The sequence below is a fragment of the Corvus cornix genome, chromosome Z (assembly GCF_000738735.6).
Source record: "Corvus cornix cornix isolate S_Up_H32 chromosome Z, ASM73873v5, whole genome shotgun sequence".
NCBI classification, from domain to species: Eukaryota; Metazoa; Chordata; class Aves; order Passeriformes; family Corvidae; genus Corvus; species Corvus cornix.
The window spans coordinates 7,615,729-7,634,060 of NC_046357.1; the positions used below are offsets into that span (position 1 = coordinate 7,615,729).

The 18,332-nt window shown below is 44.0% G+C and overlaps 1 protein-coding gene across 1 annotated transcript; it reads right to left on the reverse strand.

The window, feature by feature from the left end:
• Nucleotides 1-1,260: 1,260 nt before the first annotated feature.
• FST (follistatin) lies at nucleotides 1,261-7,999 on the reverse strand. The gene is made up of 6 exons (XM_010395259.4): nucleotides 7,749-7,999; nucleotides 5,563-5,754; nucleotides 4,938-5,156; nucleotides 4,368-4,592; nucleotides 3,102-3,332; nucleotides 1,261-2,383 (listed from the first exon to the last, which is right to left on the reverse strand). The coding sequence occupies exons 1-6, from the start codon at nucleotides 7,828-7,830 to the stop codon at nucleotides 2,301-2,303; spliced, it is 1,032 nt and encodes a 343-aa protein (XP_010393561.2). The 5' UTR covers nucleotides 7,831-7,999; the 3' UTR covers nucleotides 1,261-2,300.
• Between the last annotated feature and the right edge of the window lie 10,333 nt (nucleotides 8,000-18,332).

The following is an 18,332-nucleotide window of genomic DNA, read 5'->3' on the forward strand; positions in this document are numbered from 1 at the left end:
GATTTCTTCTTTTTTTGTCTTCGCTGTTTGTTACATATCTTGAATTTAGGCAAGGAGATCCTGTTTTGCTTTTTTCTATTGGTCATCTAAATGGATCTGAAGCATAGCAAAAATTCAAATGCATATTCAAATTCTCCTAGAAATATGAAAGTAAAAATGTCTAAAATAAAGTGTGGGTCAGCGGAGAGAAGGGGTGCCATCCAGAGAGACCTGGACAGGCTTGAGGGGTGAGACCATGCAAACCTCATGGAGTTCAGCAAAACAAAGTGCAGCATCCTACACCTGCATGGGGGCAGTCCCAGATGCACCAACAGTCTGGGCAGAGAAGTGATGGAGAGCAGCCCTGTGTTGAGAGACTTGGGGGTTATGGCTGATGAAAAACTCAACATGGGCCAGCAGTGAGTGCTCACAGCCCAGAAAGCCAGGGGAATCCTGGCCTGCATCCAAAGAAGAGTGGCCAGCAGGGCAAGGGAGAGGATTTTGCCACTCAGTTCTGCTCTGCTGAGACCCCACCTGAAACACTGCATCCAGCTCTGGGGTCCCAAACATAAGAGAGACATGGAACTGTTGGAGCAAGTCCAGAGGAGGGTCATGATGTTGGTAAGATGACTGGAGCACATCTCCTATGAAAACACGCTGAGAAAGTTGGGGCTGTTCAGCCTGGAGAAGAGAAGGTTGTGTGGGGACCTCACAGACACCTTCCAGTATCTGAAGGGGCCTACAGGAAAGCTGGAGAGGGACTGTCTGACAGGAACTGGAGTGGCAGGGTAAGGAGGAATGGGTACATACTGAAAGAGGGGAAATTCAGACTAGGTATTACGAAGAAATTCTTTACTGTGAGGATGGTGAGGCACTGGAACAGGTTGCCCAGGGAAGCTGTGGATGTCCAGTCCCTGGAAGTGTTCAGGGCCGGGCTGGATGGGGCATTGAGCAATGTGGTCTAGTGGGAGGTGTCCCTGAACATGGCAGGGGAGTTGAAACTAGACAATCTTAAGGTCCGTTCTAACCCAAACCATTTTGTGATTCTATGAAATGACATTTTTTATTGAGAGCATTGAGAGGGTAACAAAAATGACAAATCTCTTCTCCTCTATCACTGTACTTAGACTTAAATAGTAATGAACTGGAGACATTGCCCCTATCTGAAAATAGGGTTTTTTATATCAATACGAGCTGAGAACTTTGGCCTTAAACAGTGTTGCATGGTGCAAAAGAATCCAGAGGATCAGAACCACTCAGAACGAAAGACTGATGACTGCCTCTAGGGAAAATTCCACTTTTTATTTTTTTTTCACTCATCATTTATTTACAAATACACATTATAACTTTTATATACATTGCACATTTACATGGTAGAAAAGTACAAAACTATATATTTAAATGAATTTATATTTAACTCGCCATGTTTGAAAATATAAAATTGCATCAGAAAAAAAGTATTATGAAAAGCAAGAAACTTGAACTGATAAAGCTTTCATATAACTTTTAGCAACACACCGATTGGGAAAGAAAACTTTGAAAGTGGTACTGCAAGACCATCTTAAAGGAAACACCTGATAAAACATTTATGCATGTTACAAAAAAATAAAACAACAAAAAATAAAATAAAACCTTTATTCTCATTACAGTTAGGCCTGTTGCCGTTATCAAACTTCACAATCCAATTTCTTTGGGTTCAAAATTTGTATAGTACAGTATAAACTCTCAGTACACTGAGATCATTTCAGTACATAATGTGATCGGAAGTAGAGAAAATTAAGTGTAAGAAGTTTCCTTAAAGATCGCCTCACTGCACCTTGAAAGTATACTTAAGTCAGTTACAACAACTTTTGGTCAGTCAAGATTCCTTGTAAACAAAAACACGAGGGATCTTTAATGTACAGAACCAGCAAAAAGAAAATCCAATAAATAAACGTAACAGAAACTGACATGCAAGTTTGTTAAAGTGGAAAAGAGTTAACATCAGTGAAATGAAGAGATGAGATCATGTGGGTAGGCTCTAAGGAATGGACTTTCATAGTTCACAAGGAAAAAGAAAAGCTTTACTTTACAAGCAAGAGACCTCACAATAAATAACACTGCTCTTCCCGTAACGAATAAATTTCTTCAAAAAACAAGGTGTACGGTCAACCAGACATTTTATGTATAAATTATAAAACATGACACAGTATAAATAAATGTCTACGAGACTCAACTATATGTATACTTTTTTTTTCTCCCCAAAATAAATAAGCATACACTTATTTACAGTACGGACATTGATTTTGTGCCCAATGGCTGTTCCAATAGTGATGGAGGTTTTACCACTCTAGAATGGAAGATATAGGAAAGCTGTAGTCCTGGTCTTCATCTTCCTCTTCATCTTCTGGGTCTTCATTAATTGCTAGATGGGGGAATACAGGGGAGCTGTTGTTTAAATAAGGACAACAACAGCGCAGAAGCAGCTCAGTGCATGTTTTCAAAGCCCTCTGAACAGCCATTATACAGCGTTGCATTTTATGCGACTTGTAGTGAGATGCTCTTTGGCATCTGCTGTTATGCAATAAGGTTTTTTATACATAATCTATGAAGTCATAACTGCAGAAAGTTCTGAAGAATCAATGGCTCAGGTTTTATTGGTAGATTCCTGAAATCAAATAAAAAGCGCTCTGGTGTTTTAGTTTAATTGCTTTGTGTCCTTCATTGAGAGTTAGTAGAGGCAACTGTGCTAAACCAGGTGCCATGTGCTACCTTTAAGCTTGTTCTTTTGGACCGACTTAAGAGTTTATCCAGGTGTTAATAAAGCAATCAGCAAAGCACACGAGAGCAGACAAAGTACAAAAAAAGTCACTAGAATTACACTCCTCGGGCAACCCCTTTCTGATAGAATGGCTTGTCCTTGGAACATCCCCAAAAACTCCAACTTGAAGGCCAGCTCGTTGTTGGAGATCTATTGCATTTTATCAGCAACCAAAGTGTGTGCGTGAAAGATAGATACTTATATTCTACTGTACCTTGAATCAATAAATCAAGCTTTCTTATGTTTAAAGGTGTAAGTCTTCATTACCTAGGTATCGCCTTCAGAAGCCTTAAGTGTCTGCAGAGTTAAAAATCTCACTTACAGTTGCAAGATCCAGAGTGCTTAACTTCTAGAAGCACACCCATGGAGCAAGCTGCCTCTTTCATGGCACACTCGCTTGGGTATGTTGTGTTATCACTGGCACACACTGCTTCTTCTGACTTGCTTTCAGGGCATAGCTCATCACAGAGGGCACACCGACCTCTGCCAACCTTAAAATCCCACAAGCATTTCTTCCCAGCACTGCATTGAATGTCTTCACAGGATTTGGCTTCTAAAAATAACACAGAATACTAGAGGTAAGTGAAAAGACAAAGCAAAAAGCAAAGCAAAGACAAGCAACCCCTAAATCCTCCCTTTCCCCTGTGAACTGTGAAGAAACAAAGCTCAGATGTAGTAGATGTGATGATACTTGCTGATTTTGCTCAAGCGAGTATTCCCCTGGACAACATTGCCTGTCTATATGTGGGGGAGGAAAGACAGCTGTGCCAGCAAAGCTTGGCCCTGGGAATACAGAATTACATTTGCCTATTGTACATGACTTTCCTGCTCCATTTCATGTCAGTGGAAATTCGGCTCCCCAAATTAGTGGTAAATGCAGGATTTGTCAACAGGTCCAGCATTTCTAAATCTATCATTTTTAAACCTACCCACTGAGAGCAGCTGTCTACAAGATTTGAAAGGGAATTCACCTCAACTTATGCCAACTAAAAGCAACCTGAGACTCCCCCAAATTCACCCAGCAGTTTTGGGGAGCAGATGCTGCCCTGCAGGTGCTCCATTGTAATGCACTGCACTATCAGTCCTTTCTGGAATCACTCACAACACAGAATGTCAGGTTGCACAGAAATTATTTGCCTGTCTTCACCCACCCACTGTCTCCAAACCCCACAATTATTTTTAAAGAGGAAAAGGTGATCAGATGTTTTCAATTTAGTTAACATCATCTTTGCCAAGACCACTTGAAGACAATTGTTTCCAGGAATCCAGGCCCACTGAATACAGAGACCTTATTACATTGTAACCGTCTCATCATCTATTTCAGTGAGGCTACTTCTCCCTTGGATACTGATGTCAGCACCCGCAGCTGTAGTAGGATCAGGCCCTCTTGTTCCTCATCGCTACTGCAATCTTTTCCAGGACTAAGTTCACCCTGGCTCTCCTCTTCTGGGAGGGGAGCACTAACCCAGGCTGCTGAAGTCTCTCTTCCTCCCCACCAATATATCCTTCCAGTTACGTGCACTGGATACCCTGAAACAGGTGATTGAGGAAGCTCCCCCCACTCTTGGTCTCCTCCAAAGATACTTACTGATGCATTTCCCTTCGTAGGCTAATCCAATGGATCTTCCCAGGAGGCAGGTAGCTTTCCTCAGGTGGCAGGCACTGGCGTAGGTTATGCCATCATTCCCGCAGAGATACTGTTCCGGGGAGGTAGGCTCTGGGCAAATTCGATTGCATGTCACACAGTAGGCATTGTTGGTTTGGTCAACCACACATGTGGAGCTGCCTGGGCATAAGACATCCCTGCAGGTCTCTGAAATACAGACAGAAACAGAGTGATTAGTAGAAGATAACAGGATCCCAGTGAGGAGTGAATAGGTGTCAACAAGAACAAATGATCAGGTAGAAGCCTTCAGCAGCTCTCCTCCGTTAAGGGCTGCCGGAGGATGCCTTCCCATCTCAGGATAACTGGTGGAACACAAGTGCTGCTACACTATCGTGAGCTCTCAGTTCAGCTACATCCTTGTCTGTTGAGCATGGTCTAGTTACTTTCTCCCAACCGGATTCCTGTGAGGAAGTACATCCAACAACTCCTCCCTACACTCAGACAGACACCCTTTGGCATTTGAGGGAGATTGGATTAGATTTGCAAACCTACTTTTGCATTTGCCCTGATACTGGACTTCGAGTTCAGGCTGTTCTTTACATCTGGCTTTGAGAAGGGCGCACTCGTTCCTGTAGGTTTTCCCATCTAAGCCGCACACAGGGCCCTTCCAAGTGATATTAGAGCAATCCGGAGCACAAACACACCGAGGTTTGTTCTTCTTGTTCATTTTACATTTCTTCCCGGGTCCACAGTCCACATTCTCACATGTTTCTGATGGAAGGAAAGAGGCACGACTTTAGTACCAAGCGTGCAGAACAGACCTGGTGTCAAAACTGCTTAAAGAAAAAAAGATACCGTGAACGCAGAGCACAGAGCAAAACCACCGTTCCCTCCCGTTCCAGGACACACCACTCGAGGTAAATTCCTTCCGCCAGTGAGGGCAGGGGGGAGAGAGTGTCTCTCTCCTTCTCCTCGTGATATTCAAGGCGGCGGGCAGAAATGGGGGTCCCCTCCTCGATCTCGGGGCTGGTACGAGAAGCCCCTCAAAGCCCCGACGAGGAAGGAAGCGAGAGGACCACGCTGCCCCCCTCCAGCTCCCTACCCGCTCCTCCTCCCCGAGACCAGCCCCTGCCGGAGCCGCTCCTCAGCAGGGAGCAGCTCGCCAGCACCCCCTCACCTTTGCACGGGATGCAGTTTGGGGCTCCCCCATTAAAAATCATCCACTTAAAAAGCGTGTTGTCGTTGACGTCCTCCGCCGTCCACGACGTAGTCAGGCGGCCGCTCTTGCAGCACTCCTCCTTGCTGAGGTCGGTTTTGTAGAGGACCTGGCAGCGCCCGTTCCGCGCCTGCCGGAGCCAGCAGTTCCCAGCTGCGGGGCGGGGGGCGGGGGGGACACCCAGACGGATCAGTGGCGGCCACCAGTGACCCAGACACAGCACGTGCGCCTTGCCGTGACTTTTACTAGACTGTTTCCTTTTATTTGTCCCGTTTCATAACCCGCAGCTACTATGGCCTATTTGGAAGCGCAGTTTAAGAAACAAACAAGCCCTCCCTCCGCAAAGAAACCCAACCAAACAAAAAAATCCCCGTCCAAAACCACAAAAGATCTAAAAAGCCCAAACCAAGAAAACAACAAAACAAAACCCAAAACAAAACAAAATGAAAGAAAGAGAATACCCGACCAAAACAGAACTAGAGTTTTCGGAGGTATTTATTCCATATGTAGAGCAGAAGGAGCACTGCCGACACGTGACAGAGATTGAAAAGGATGTGCATTTAAAAGGGAATAAAAAGAAAATCGCGCTTGCAAATTCCTTCCTCCTCCCCCTGCCCTCTCCTCCTCACCGCGGCTGCACAGCAGCATTGTTTTAGTGCCGCACAGTTTCACTCCCAGCCCATTTTGCAATCTGCACGAATTGGGAACATTTGCTGTTAGCGAAGTCTTTCGAAATCTCCACATTTTGCTGTTTCTATTAACAAATGTCTCCTTCACTAAAATAATTCAGCAGAGTTTAAAAAAAAAAGTGAGCAAAGTACATAAAATACAAGGACACTTTGAGTAGGAGGTCCCTACAGAGTTTTAAAAATCGATCAAGCTGAAAAAGTTATAGGTGCCATCTCTCCTGCAAGCATTTCAGAGGAAAGTACACTGTCCTTACACCGGGTAGAGTGGGTTTTGTTGGGGTTATTTTTTGCTTTTTTTCCCCCTAGTATCCCTGTTATGTGTGGAGTCAAGCCAAGAACATTAGTCCAAGCAACTCCCCCTTTTTTAGCGGAAGCATTTTGGTTGGGATGAGTCTCTCGTGAATAACCAATGTGAATTCTCCAGCAACTCAATACCAATTGATTCTGCTGCTAATCCAGCCAGGGCTCGATCCTGCCTCCTTACTCCGATGGGAATATACCGCAGAGAGGGGTCAGGATCGGCCAGCCGAGATGTCGCAGGGCGAGGGGGAAGACCCGCCCTCCCCGCCCCCCCCCCCCGTTAAAAATAATTGAACAAACAATACCCCTAAAAAAAAAAAGTTTTGCATCTCACTGTTGCCTACGTTAGATTAATTTATGCTCTATATCGGTACAGGGGAAGAGAAAAAAAGAGAGAAAGAATTATAGAAGAAGCAATGGCAAGACGTCCAGGTTGTGGCTGGAATATGGTCAAGAAAAGGGGAAAAGCCCCCTAACTAAAAATCAATATTCCCTTGTGTCGAAAGAGGGCTCTTAAGAGTTGTCAATATCAGGTTCGGGTTTGTTTTGTTCGCACGGGGAAGAAAAAAACCAAACCGCCAACTTATTTAAGCATACTTTTCAGTGCAGGAGGATTTACAACATCAATATTTATTCAGACACGCACACTCAAAAAAAAAAAAAAAAAAAGTATGGGAGTAGGGAGGAGGAGGAAATCCCAATATTAAAGTCAGTAAAATGACCACTTATTGGTTTCTAAAAATGTCAGCTGTAATCGTGGGGTTCTCCATCACCACCTCTCCTTCAGTCAGCCAGACGAGATAAAAATCTGAGCTAAATTACCAACAAACTTTGAGCACTCATTCGGGAGCCGAGACTGGGAAAGTTCCCTCACGATTCTACTCTTCATTCATGCTGCATAATAACAATAAAAAACTAAAAACATCCTATCTGTCCTCTGTGCCTTTGCAGAGCAGTGCAAAGATCCCATCAAAAAGAGATCTAAATGACACCTCTGCGCCTCGGTACAAAGCAATCCCATGCCCACAGTTAACTTCAGTTCTGTTGGACCTTGGAGAGAGGCGTTTAACACCACAAGCAAACTAAACCAATCCCGAAAGACAGAAAAAAATAGTAGTAATAAAGAAGCATATCTGCGAATAAACAGTCTGGTCTTACCCTGCACTGTGTGATCTTCCATGAAGTGGCACAGAAACATCAGGATTAAGAGCATGCCCGGGTGGATTCTCTGATTTAACATCCTCAGTATAGCAGGGAGTGAGAGAGGCGCAGAGACAGCGTGAGGGGGAGTAGGGAGAGGGAGCGAGCACTAGCCAGCCTGCTTATGATCGCTCTATTGAATGAACGTCAGGCTCTGAATGCAGTCTCTCTTTAAATCTATACGGGGGTCCTAGCTGTCTGCGGTGGGCGGTCTCCTAATGTGTGTGTGTGTCTGCTCGGGGGTGGGGAGATTTAAAAAGTTCAGTGTGAATCAGGTGACATTTTCCACCTTCTGGAAACCCTCTCCGATTATCCGCTCTAGGTGCACGCACACACAGGCGCGCACCCGCGCAGCCCCACGCCAGCCCTGAGCGGCGGAGCCGCCGGCGGGGGCAGCGACGGGAGCAGCCCCGGCCCCGGCCCCCGGCCCCCGGCGCGGAGCCGCCGCGGCCGCGCAAGCGCCACGGGAGGCTGGAGACCCGCGGGGGGTCACGGCCGGCCCAGGGGCGCCCCGGCCTCGCCGGCGGGCTGGGGGTGCTGCCGGGGCGCGGAGCGGCGCCCGGCCGGCCACAGTCGGTTCCGCGGGCGCGGTCCCCGCGCGAGGTGGCTGCGGAGGATACACCCCACTCCCCGCACCTCCGGCGGGCGGGCGGATAGATCGCTCGGCCCAAAGAAACCCAAACCGCGATCGACCAGCCCCAAACCTGAAAAAACAAAAAACCCAAAAGACAGAACCGACTAAAAGTTTAATACCTAGGGCCGTTCCCGAGTGATAGATTTTTCACTGGGAGAGCCCGGGAGGACGAGACGGGAAAGGGGGCGACGTAGGCGGTCTCTTTTCAGAATCAGAAAAGATTGCAACATCGATAATGAACTTCTAGGGCACTAGTTTATTAAGCACAGTCTGGCATTATTCTCCCCTTAGAAAAGTTGGCGGTCTCTCATTTATAACATTTTTTGGCACCGCTGAATGAAACTGAGTAGGCGATATTTCCTTTTATACAAAACGATTACTTAACGGAAAATGGTATTGTTTATTCAAAAGCTGCCTTTTAAATTTCGATTCTTTCGCTTTTCTGAGCCACCAAAGCACAACAGACTGCGAAGTATGCAGACAGGAATGCCCGGACAGTGCCGGGTCAGGGGCCGGTGCGCCGCGGCCGCCCGCGCCCTCCGCCCGGCCCTCCCCACACCCCTCCTCCCCGCTCCCGCCCCCCGCCACCCCCTCCCGACTGCCCCCTCCCCACAACTGCAAATAACTCAGTGATAACAGATTTTTTTCCACCAACTGCAGGAGATAGTGCTAATCTTTTAATAAAAGATCCCATTACAATAGGATCTGTCTGGACAGACTATAATAGATCCAGAAATACAGCCGTGCTAATATTAGAAGACAGTTGTTTGGGTGCCTCAGGCCGGGCCCTGGTCCCGCTTTGAAAGTGGGCATGAATCACAATGTCCCTCGGTACCACCTGCGGTCACACGCATTAAGGAGCAGACTGGTAAATGATTGACCTCTCTGCATTTTTTTTTTTTTTTGTTATTATTATTATGATCCTCGTCCTGAGCATCGCCCGGGCATTTTGAGCACTTCAGAAGCTCCAGGACTCCACATCCTTTTTAATCTTTTCCCAAATTGGTGCCACTCTCCCCCTGCCCCCCGCCCCTGCTGCCGGCTGCCGGAGCCGCGCTCATGCAGGGTTGCGTAGTGCCCTCTACTGGCGGCGGCGCGCAGCGGCAGCGCCGGAGCGCCCCCGGCCCCGAGCCTCCCCTGCCAGCGCCGCGGACGGATCTCGGGCAGCGCCGGAGCCCGGCGCAAGGTGCTCCCGGGGCCCGCTCCCCCGGCTCCCGGCCCCCGCCCCGGCCCAGCCCAGAGGCGGGGGGCAGCGTGCCGGGCTTGGGGCGCGTAGCTCGCCGAGCCGGGGGTCTGGCTGCTTTCGCCGCCCCCGCCGCCGGGCGCGCCTCTCACGGTCCCCCGCCGCGCCTGTCCCCGCGGGGCTCCGGAGGCAGCACGGCCCCCGCCGGGGCAGCGTCGGGGCAGGGGGTGGTCCGGGGGGCGTCCCGGGGGGGCTCGGGGGCATCCCAGCGGCAGCGACGGGCGCGCAGGCGGCGGCTCTCGAACGAGACGGCCGGGCGCGGCTCGGCTCGGCTCGGCGCGGCTCGGCTCGGCTCGGCTCGGCTCGGCTCGGCTCGGCTCGGCTCGGCTCGGCTCGGCTCGGCTCGGCCGGCCCGGCTCGGCTCGGCTCGGCCGGCCCGGCTCGGCACGGCTTGGCCCGGCCCAGCACGGTCCAACACTGCACAGGCCGGCACTGCGCGATCCGGCACGGCCCGGCACTGCACGGCTGCCGGGCGTTCTGCGGGGTCAGGCTCCCTTTCCCGTGTTCCGTTTGTGTATGTTTTTTTTAGTAATTGGCCAATACGGTGTTTATCCTGATAATGTTTTCAGTTATAGTGAGGCGTTTTCAGGCCATGTTCCTGGAAATGAAACGCTGAATAGGTCGATAAGGTTTGCACATGTGCTTCACGCATGCATCATCAGGAGATCAATATGATTGCGCTGGTATGGAGATTTGTATCACACCTGTTCGCTGACATCACATAGAAACAGCTGCTGTTTCTTTCACTGTTTTCTTTTTTTTCTTTCTTTCTTTCTTTTTTTTTTTTTTTCCTTTTTCTTTTTTTAAATGCCAGATACTGCGTTTGTGAGTAAGAACATGTCAGGGATATATTATGTAATCAGAAATGCTTTCTTCTTTCTCACTGTGCATGCCACTCTTTATGAGTCCCCCACCCTCTCTGCTTTGCCAACAATCACATTTAAATTACCAAAAAACCAATAGGGTCAATCTGTAACTGAATTGTCAGGCAGCACAAGAAAAGAGTGTTGTTTTCAGTCTGACAGGTTTCAAAACTTCTTTCTACCAAGAAATGTATGCATTTTAATATAGGCTTTTGGATGTGAATCCATTTTTTGCAGCTGGCCCTGATCTTGGAATAATAGAGCCTTTAAAAAAACCCTTATATACTAACATCTCAGACTTTCAGAAAGTTCAGATTTGGCTCTCAATTTACATATTTCTGTGTCCTACTTCTAATATAGCTATAGCTACAGCAAACTCCATAATCCAAAATATTAAGTAGCGGGCCTCTGAGGAAAATAGCAGCAAAATACTGAGAAGGAGGAAAAATAATCTGCAAGTTACCTCGTCTATTAACATACACACACACATACATATAGACACACATGTACATGCATATATTCCACATATACATGGAATAGTTACTTTGTGATAAGTCACTATTCACTGTACTAGTATAACTTACTACCTTTTATGCCTTTCCCCTCTGTGTTGCCTCTTAACAGAGGAGTGGTTTCTTGTATCAGGAGTGGAGCAGCTCAGAACCCCCTCTTTTTGAGGAACGTGTCTGCAATAAAGTTTTTTGAGGTTGTGGATGGGACTCCAGGCCAAAACTGATTATTTGGAAGGGATCTGGATTTTGATCAAGTGAAAATGGGAAGGCCTATCCTGGGAATACGACATTCAAGGGAGCAGAAAAAGAATCGGACACCCTCCTGTGGTCCTGGATGTATGTATGCATCATCCCATGCAGTTTCTCACACAACTGGCCTCTCCCACAGAGCAAGTACTCAAATAAAGGTAGAACGTCCTTTTCTGGTAGGAGAGAAGAATTGTTACCTTGCTTTGTTCCCATCTAATTGCACCAATTATCACAAAAAGAAGGGCCTCTTTCTGGAGAACTGCAGTTTTATGTAGGCTCCCCTCATTGGCATCTCAGATACTAGATTAAGGACTCTTCTGAGTACCATTGCATTGTTCCGTTTGGAAAGCTTTCCCTCCACTTTTTTTTTTTAAGTGTAGGAGAACACAGTCCTTCAAACAACATTTTCTGTAGAAATTTCATGTGCTGTTCCTCAGCAAAAAGTAGCATAAAAATTATATTACAAAAGTTAATTTCTTGATTTAACCAAGACTTTTTGTGAAAAACAAGCAAACCAGTTCCTGGCAAAACGAACCTCTAAAATATGTCAACTAAATTCTAATATCAGGTATTGGATATGTGTGCTATTACACTGAAATTATTCCTACACATCGGTGAGACTATTAAACATAGAAGTTGCATTGCATGCTATTGGGGAGTGTTGTGCTTATCGGACAAATACAGGTATGTTGAACAGCGTTTTTCTGTTTTTTAGCTGAACTAAGAGGTTATGTCTGTTTTCAAGTGGTGAGCAATGGACTGGATAAAGAGGCAGTAGGGATCTTACCTAAAATGTAACACTGGCACAACTGTTCATTCTGGTTCATACTGCAGAAAGGTCACGGACACAGGTGTCATTCATGTTTTAGGTCAGATAAAATTGACATATATGTGATATGAGCCAAACTGGCCCCTTCCTTACCTTTTTTTGGTAGTTCAGGAAGTAATAACAGAATTGTGTATCCCTCTACCGTTTGATAGATATTTACCTCTTACTGGAAGTCCAAACAGGACAAGCTGTCTTAGATGCTCCAAAGACATTCTCTTGTCTTGTGCTGGCAGTATCATGGACCAGCACTGAGGAAGTCCAGCAAGTTGTCTTATTCAGTACCCATTGCAAACGGGATGTGGTGTGGCAAGACAAGGATTAATGTGTGAGTGGAATGAAAACAGGTTGTTAAACAAGTTGCAAAAGCTTTCTGGGTTATTAAAAATTTGGACAAAGGTGCAAAATTCCAGTAGAAAATGGTGTTGGAAAAAACTGTAAGGAAACTCTTAAAAATATTAACTATCTGGGGAAGTGAAATAAAAAATTATAAAGGAGTCTACTGATCTATTGCTTTACCGATTTTTTGATGAGGTGCTCCTCTGTATATTTTCAGACAATATAAAACAACTAGAAATGTGCAACAGACCATAGATTTCTAGGGCAGAAAAAGTCTCTCAGCTTGTTAGGATTGCAGTGTTTTCAACAGCAACAGGAATTCAGACATAGATTCTGAATGAATTTTTGAAAACTTAAAAAAATATTTTAAATAGGAAAGAAAATATAATTGTTGTGGGAGACCTGCTCTTAAGAGTTCTTAGATTGCTACTATTGTAAAGAAATGCCAGGACAGCAGCACCAGCTCTAGACAACCCATTTCCACATAAAGGCTTAAGAAGTGGCATAGTGGGAGGGAGCATGGAGAGAGAAAAGCTGTCAGGCAGAACAGCTCCTGGAAGACCATTTCAACCTTTGGCTGTCTTAAGTCATGTGTTAAGTGCAGAATGGCTCTTGCCCAGCTTCCTGACAGGCAAATTGCCTTTTCTACTTCCACAACTCTGCCAAGTGAAGCTATGTCATTCTTGGTGACAAAACTTCAAATTTTTAAGTTGTAATTATAGATGAGGAGCATAGGGCTTTAGGAATGGCGGGGCTATATGTGGGTATTGTGCTTTTAAGGTCTGAAACATTTTGAATGGCAGACTTCAAGAGACATATCAGTTGGCAATCAGTTGCAGCTGAACCAGGACTGGAGATTAACCCAAAGATAAAGTGAGGACAGGCATAGCTTGTAAATAACTACCGTGAAAATTAAGTCAAGTTTTGCCATTACTTTGTGTTTCTTCTTATTAATTTGATTCTATTAGACTTAATGTGAAGGGCAAATCTGATTATTTGGAAGTGTGGAGTCACGTAACTCTCAAATCCAAAAAAGGCTATGTTTGACTATAGGTCCTGGATTGGAGCTTAATGAGGAAAAAAAAATCACTGTTAAGCATGATAGCCAACTGTGACAATCTGAATATACCAAGACAAAAAGGGTAACAAATGGAAAATTTCCAGCTCAATGCATGTATCTGGTGATGTACTGGATCTTGTTTCTAGACTAAGAGAGTAAGTACTTGAGTGCATCAAAGTTACAGCCTTGTTAGGGACAGATCATTAACTCCTTATTGTGAGGTTTATATTTACTTTACTGCCCATCAGGGAAGAGGATCAGTTTTAATGGTTTACTTTCCAATATTAATGGAACTAAATGGATTTTAGGCTGCTGTTTAGTCAGTGCCAGCTTACTGGGACGTTATCAAAATTGTCGTACATGGTACATGTTGGTAAACTCCAAATGCTCCAAATGTCACCTTCTAGTACTTCCTTAAACATTCTAGTCAGAAGAGAAATGAACTAGATATCAGCAAAAAAGATTATGTGAATGGGACTAACTCTGACAAAGAATTTTTGAGAAGTTAAGGTCATAGCTATGATGGAAGAAAAGTTTTTTTCCCTTTTGTGGTGAGCTGCTTTATTTTTACGAGCAGAAAAGGAGCGTATTTCAGGATCTGAAGCATCATCACACATGTATCACATCTCTTTACAGGTCATCAAAATTTTTGGTCCATTATGAAGCACATTTTTGCTATGACAAAAACAACAGTGAATTTCCAAAAATTGTTTTTAGTACAAATTGAAACTATTGTGCTATGTTAAGCACATGGCTCTGCATGTATCTCTGTAGACTTGTCCTACTGCAGTGCTAGATAGAGGCCATCTAAAGTCTTATTTTGAATTCAGATTTTTATGGAATAAATACAAATACTAGCTAGCAGTCTGGGAAGGATGAAGACCCCAGAGTAATTCATGCTTTCTTTTGGGGTTTATTGCATAAATTTCTTTGCACTGGAGGCCCTGCATGGATTACTTAGACTTCATTGGCTTCACAGTATGTACTGTGGAAATTGTCGCCCTTCAGTAACACTAAGATTGGCTTATGTCCTCCTAAAACTCCCCTGAGAAGGGGGTCTAGTGATCCCTGTGGCTTCTGTTCTGTCCACAAATGTGTTTAGTTTGCATACACTTTCTTCTATGCTTGATCATGAGGTGACTTGAGTAGCCACAAGTTATGGATAGGAAGATACATATCCAGACTGCCAGTCCCTAGAGTACAGTACCCTTTCTCCCTGGATGTCTGGGAAAAGAGGTGCGTCTTCTGTACACCAGGTAGCAAGTTTACTTACAGGTTTGCAGGGCAGTTCAGAGTGCATGGGTTTGAGCTTCTGCTTTCTTGTCTCTGTCCCGACCCTTGCCTCTTCTCGTGATCAATCCAATCAGCTCTGGTTTCCTCTGGTGGGAGGGATATCTGTGGGCCCTCAGACTCTGAGAACTTGCTCGCCCTTACCAAGTCTTGTCATTGTGCAAGACTATTGTGGGAGCAGGAGGAATAAGCATGGAGATCATCTACATCTCAGATGAGAGAGTTTGAGAGGTACGGGCAGGAAAAAAGCTTTAGCCATTTTTCCATATGATGTACCTATTCTATGTAACTCCAGCTGCTGCTCCAGAAGTGTATTGTAACATATCTGGTAGCTTTGTAAAAATAACCTGGGTACACTTGGACTTGACTTTGTTCAGGCACAAAACCACATGCTCAAGGACATATGGATACCCTGTGGAACAGTGGGGATAAGCCCAAATCTTAACTAAATCTGTCCCCACTGGTCGTTCTTTCTTGCTGCTGTGTTACCGTATCTCATTTATGCATGCAGAAATACTTGGATTGGCCCCACATTTTTAAATGTAAAATGATAAAGAGAAGCTGATTATTTAAAGGAAAGTTTCTCATAAAATGCAGACATTGAGGATTTGGTCTAAATTAGGTGGCTACTTCTTATTTATGTCTATTACATTTACCATAGATTCACTTTCTTCTTTTTCTGAAGATGAAAGAATTATGAGGTTTGGTCATGAAGTTTGTCTTATTTTCTTTCATTACAGGCAGTAGACTGTGACAGCAGTGTGACCCGGAGTCCAAGTATTCCTTGTTCCTAACATCTTAGTTCCACCCTAATTGTACAGTCTTGAAAGACCCTATTTACAAGACTAAACTCACTCTGTTTCTAGTCCTTCACTGACTGACCATGTGCTGCAGAGTTCACAGAACTTTCTGAGCATCCTTCATGGTATCCAAAAGGGAGATGAAATTCTGTGGTGGTGGTGGTGAGAAGGCAGCATAGTACCCCTTTTAGCTTTGTAGATAAAGAAGGCCATGTCTGCAAATGGGAAAAGTCACAAAAGTGTTCTGTCAGAGCACTCAAATTCCTTCTAACCTGAATGCTAAAATAGTGCTATTTGCTACGTAGGGTCATAATCAGCAAATCTGTGAGGCTTGGCAAGTCCCTGATTCTCTGTAATGATGACAGTAATGGTAACTAGAAGGTGCCTTAGGCCCCACTCCTCCGGCCAGAAGTTCTCATAAGTCTTTGTTTTTCATGGTTGCTTCCCTCAGTGAGCTGCAGTACTGTCAAGGTCAAGTGTTCTGAATGTACATGTGTCATAAGGCTTGATTCAAACAAATCAACTTAAATATGTAGCTTTTAATTCAGTTTTCTTGCTTTCCTACTTTCTGGTTTCTGAGATGACAATCACGTTTTCAAGCCTTTCTGCAGAACAATGAGATTTTCAAGTAATTTTTTAGAAATTAAGGCAGAGACTCTGATATGATGTCTGGATTCCAATATGTAGCATTTTAAGAACATCTATGTCCTTGAAAGAGACACTAGATTTTCCAACCAGAAAATTTAGGCCTGCCAATTGTGGGGCTGTACTGTCCCTAAAAGATGTGAAAACACAATAGCAAAAGCAGCCTACTTTGGGAAATGTGACTGTCAGAGAAAGACACTTTTCTTCATGTTCATTTACAGAAACTCAAGAGCTTTTGGTGGAGGAGCAGGGGAGAGAGAAGGGAAGGGATAGCACAGGGGTAAATAATGGAATAATTAGAACCTCTTGAGAGGACTGCGAAGTAAAGAATCAAATCAAACTTGTGCTTTTAGATTTCAATTGGTGTTCATGGTATTTTAGTAGAGAAAAAAAATTTTAAAAGGATTCTTAGCAGCAAACAGATATAAGGGAGGTTTTGACAAACAATTGAAAATCTGAAAGTGTAATATTTTAAAACAATGTTCACTACTCCAAACTGACTTACAGCTACAAAGAATTCACAAAATAAGAGAGACCTCTTGAGGACTAAGAATGAATTCCAAGAGCTTGGTTCTTCTTAGATGTCTTTGATGTGTGTGCAGTTTACCTATTGATAAAATAAAAGGGAAAGAGAATAAAGAAAAGCATTCCTGAGAAGGCCTAAGTCAAAACTGATTTCATATCCATGAGGTGGAAAGTCTACAGCCCAGTTAGTGCTTTACCCACAAAATTTTGAAGCATGCTTTAGTAACCTGCTACTAGTAAAACACAAATCCTTGAAAGAATTCATTCTGAAGTATCTCAAAGATGAAGACATAACAAATCTAGACAGTGAGAGAGTAATTTAAGCATTAGACTCTGTATGCTATTTGGCTCAAACCACAGTATCCCAAAATTCAATAGTGCAAGTGAAGTAACTGACTCTTTTGACGAAAATAACAGCATACCAAACAGTGTAACTTGCAGTGTCTGGAACCACTTAAAAATGAAATAAATATACAATTTGTATCCTTTCTTGTTTAAAGATACACATAATTTTTAAGATCTTTTTTAAGCCTCCTAGAAAATTTGTTTTATCCTGCATCAGGACATTAGCAGGTAATTCTTGTCTTATTCTAAGATATTGTAAGAGTACAGTATGAGAGTGTTAATTCTATTGAACTTACTAAAAAAAGAAAAAAAAGAAAAAAAGAAAATCTCCAAAATGTTCTTGGAGCTTCTCAGAATTAAAATAATATGATTTTCACAGAAAAAGGAGATTAAATTCTGGACAAGTTTCAACCCCAAATTAAAAAAAGTAACAACTTGACACATAGATGAATGATAACAGATAAATTATGCCTGAATGTAGGGAGAGAAACTAGATAGTAGGGATTTATTTGTAATTACTTTTTGGTCTTTATAGTTTTAATAATTTGTTTAAAGTGATAGAATGTTGTGATTCAATTACAGGAATGTTCTTTTCAATGCAGAAACAAGAGTATCTTCAAACGTGATCTCTCTTTTTTGAGTGTTCCTGTTCTGACAAGATGCACGTGTAGAGGTGATGTGTGTTATTAGACCAGGGCCCATCACTTTCTCAGTTACATGGTTACTATACATGGCCTTTTATTTAAGTCATACTTTTCTACAATAATTCCCTTTTTATGATGTAAATATATTTTCTCTTATATGGCTCTTTTATTTGTCAGAGGAGAAGAGGCATCGTTCAGCAGTTTCTTTTGTTTTAATATCTTAGAATCAGTCAAGTTTTCATTTCCATAGCCAGCAAATTCAGGTTGAGAAAGATTTGTAGGGGGAAGTTTGAAGGCTCAGAGACACAGACAGAGAAAAGGATAACATTTAGGGGTTTTATGCTTCTTAAATAGCTCCTGCAAGAAAAAGTCGGGGTATAAATGAGAGGCTGTACCCCTGTATTTGGACAAGGACAATTAGCACTGCGCTGAGGCAAAGCACACTGCCTGCTTCTGCTGCTGCTTAGGCTTGTCCTTTCGGCATAACCCTCTAGTGGAACTGGTTGGGATTTCAGACACTTGTGGAAATGTCTCCAGTGTTCCCCAAGCAGCATGCCACCAGGGATG